The 2,500-nt window shown below is 45.9% G+C and overlaps 1 protein-coding gene across 1 annotated transcript in view; it reads right to left on the minus strand.

Annotated features, from left to right (window-relative positions):
* The window catches only part of LOC126574982 (rho GTPase-activating protein 100F), a 28,938-nt gene that overhangs the window by 18,395 nt on the left and 8,043 nt on the right, over positions 1-2,500 (minus strand). Inside the window, exon 5 of the mRNA XM_050235437.1 lies at positions 1-403. This exon is cut by the window's left edge and continues 1,781 nt beyond it. Coding sequence (XP_050091394.1) covers positions 1-403 — 403 coding nt within the window. The remainder of the gene's footprint in view (positions 404-2,500) is intronic.

The following is a 2,500-nucleotide window of genomic DNA, read 5'->3' on the forward strand; positions in this document are numbered from 1 at the left end:
GTCCACCGCGTCCACCACCTCCACCGGGACCACCGTAGTACAGATCGAGCTGTTCACTCTGCGGGCTGTAGTTGTTTAGGCCGAGCCCGAGCCGTGACCGTGATTCCGTCATTTCGCGCCCATCGCCGGTGCGCCGCTCACGGGACGACCGGGACGAGCGTGGCGCACGGTCCGAATCGTCCAGATCTTCGTCGCGCAGATCACGCTTGATCACGACGACTGGCGGTGGTTTCTGCTCCGGGCGGGACATTTGCGCCGGTCCGGGGGAGTTTGTGCCACGGTTACCGCGGCGCTGCCGTATCGCCAGCACTAAGCGCCGCGGGATTGACATGATGATCACCACATCGTCCAGTGACATCCGCGTCACGTCCACCAGATTGACGGCCAAGATTTCATCTCCTACCTGTTAGATATGGGAAGAGCGAGAGAGGGAAAGACATGTATAGACAATTCAATCGTTCATCGTCCATTCCTCACTCACGTGAAGCCCGAAACGCATTTAAAACATGCAGTTACTGTGCATCGTTTTCCATTTTCAATTTCATTTTCGTTATCCACCTCGATCATCAACCTTCAGCCACAAAAACAATGCGTTAGCAACTCGGCATTGCATTGCTTGCTTGGCGCTTTTCGGATTCTCAAGTATCCCGGGAAATAAAAATCTCGTGGTAGAGAGGTCTCGTGCAAGATACAAGTACCCGTCAGTGGCAGAGCAAAAGCGACCAACAGTCGAAGGGCCAGCAGGAATGATTCACATATTTACTCGCCCTCATAAAACACTATCCTCGGCGAATGATACGAGGATGGCTGTGGATGATGCTATGTCTCTTGAAAGGAATACATTGCAGCGTGGCAGCGGGCGATTTACTTCACTTTATGGTGCCAGCAAAGGATCCTCGTCAGGTTTTGTTTTTGCTTTGCCGTACAGTGGTTCTATGGCTTTGAAAAGCAGTAAGAGAAATTGTCTTGTGCAGCCCTGCTTTTGTGATTAATTCAACGAAACCGATGCAAGCAGAGAGTTTTTGTTTTGCAAATCTACAGTTTCGCTAGCGGACTGGCACTTCAAGAGTACAAGTTAACTTATGCAATAGATAACACTTTGAGGATATTGAAATGCATCACCGTAAATTGCACCCTCATGTCTCATTTGCCAGATTCTTTAATTCAGCCAGAGTGATTGAAACTCGTTATCATTTAAACTTAAAGACATGGTTTTGTGGCGCTACTAAACTCAACGGATCTGGCCTAGAACTGCATGAGCCCAAGGTATTGTTGATCACTAAATGAAGTTCGCCAAAGGTGGATTCTGATTTTGTAAAAGTAAAATCCTTAAATTTACTACGTAATCGATCAATTTCCTTGATATGAGAGGTACGCTTACAATAACATGTAACGGTAGTTAAAACTGATAGTACACTCCCTGCTTATTACTACAAGATAGGCCGGACTGTCCTGTCCCAACGATGCTATAATTATCCAATGCTACCTGTAATAAATAAATGTACCGGATGGTCTACATTGGCCCTAGCACACACCACTTGTTATTCCTAACGAAGAATGTGATGTAATACAATTACAGTGGCAATCAACATCTATCAAAAAATCCAAGTTCCGTGAAAAGGAGAAATCATTCCGAAACAACGATTAACGCCTACGATGGAAGCGTTTGAGAAACCTATTTTTGGAAGTACGTCATGGTAACACAGACACGAATAAATCCCCTCGGTTGAAAATACTTGCGAGACTTTCTAAATGCAGAAATATTCTGAACTTTGCTGGAATCCGAGAAAGAATTGTGAAACAATAAACTCGCTCGATAATATCTACATTAGCGCGACGACTTTGTAAATTCCTTTTTTTTTTTAAACTTATCTTTACTTAAAACATAAACTTGGCGCCATGAACATAAAAGCTGTTTTGCATATTGCACGACTTTGGTATGCCAGTTAACCATGCAAAAACAGCAAAAGCCAACAAGAATTTATCTCAATTCTAACGTGCTCCGTATCTCCCTTTTTCTCTTTCTACCTCTCTCACAAAAGATAAAACGATGGCTGCCTCTTCCAGACGCTGGACCGAACCGACAATAAAAAACAATAACCTGAAGCTGATCGCTCGCGCGAACCGCGAACATTACATAACAGGTCCAACCATCTGTGAAGCGGATGAAACCAGTTCCATGAGCACAGAGAAAGAGCAGAGAACCAACATCCATAGCCCGCCGATGGAGGCGCCTGGTGGCCCGTAAAAATGAAGCAGCTAGAAGTCACTCTGCTGCTGCATGTGTGACCGTGGTAACCTGGCCCAGCAAAACCGACTAGCCAAAGCGTGACGGCTAACGAGGTTAGGAATTCGGTTAGTGCCCGAGGCCGCCAGATAAAAGCATTATCAGAGCGTGGCCCCCGCCCCAAGAGTGCTTAATGTCTTTGCATCGATTGATTTGACCCTGGGTTCTTCCATTTTTATCACCGAAAGATGTGTTCGGCTCCATGTATACGTT

This window comes from Anopheles aquasalis, chromosome 2 (assembly GCF_943734665.1).
Source record: "Anopheles aquasalis chromosome 2, idAnoAquaMG_Q_19, whole genome shotgun sequence".
Lineage (NCBI taxonomy): Eukaryota > Metazoa > Arthropoda > Insecta > Diptera > Culicidae > Anopheles > Anopheles aquasalis.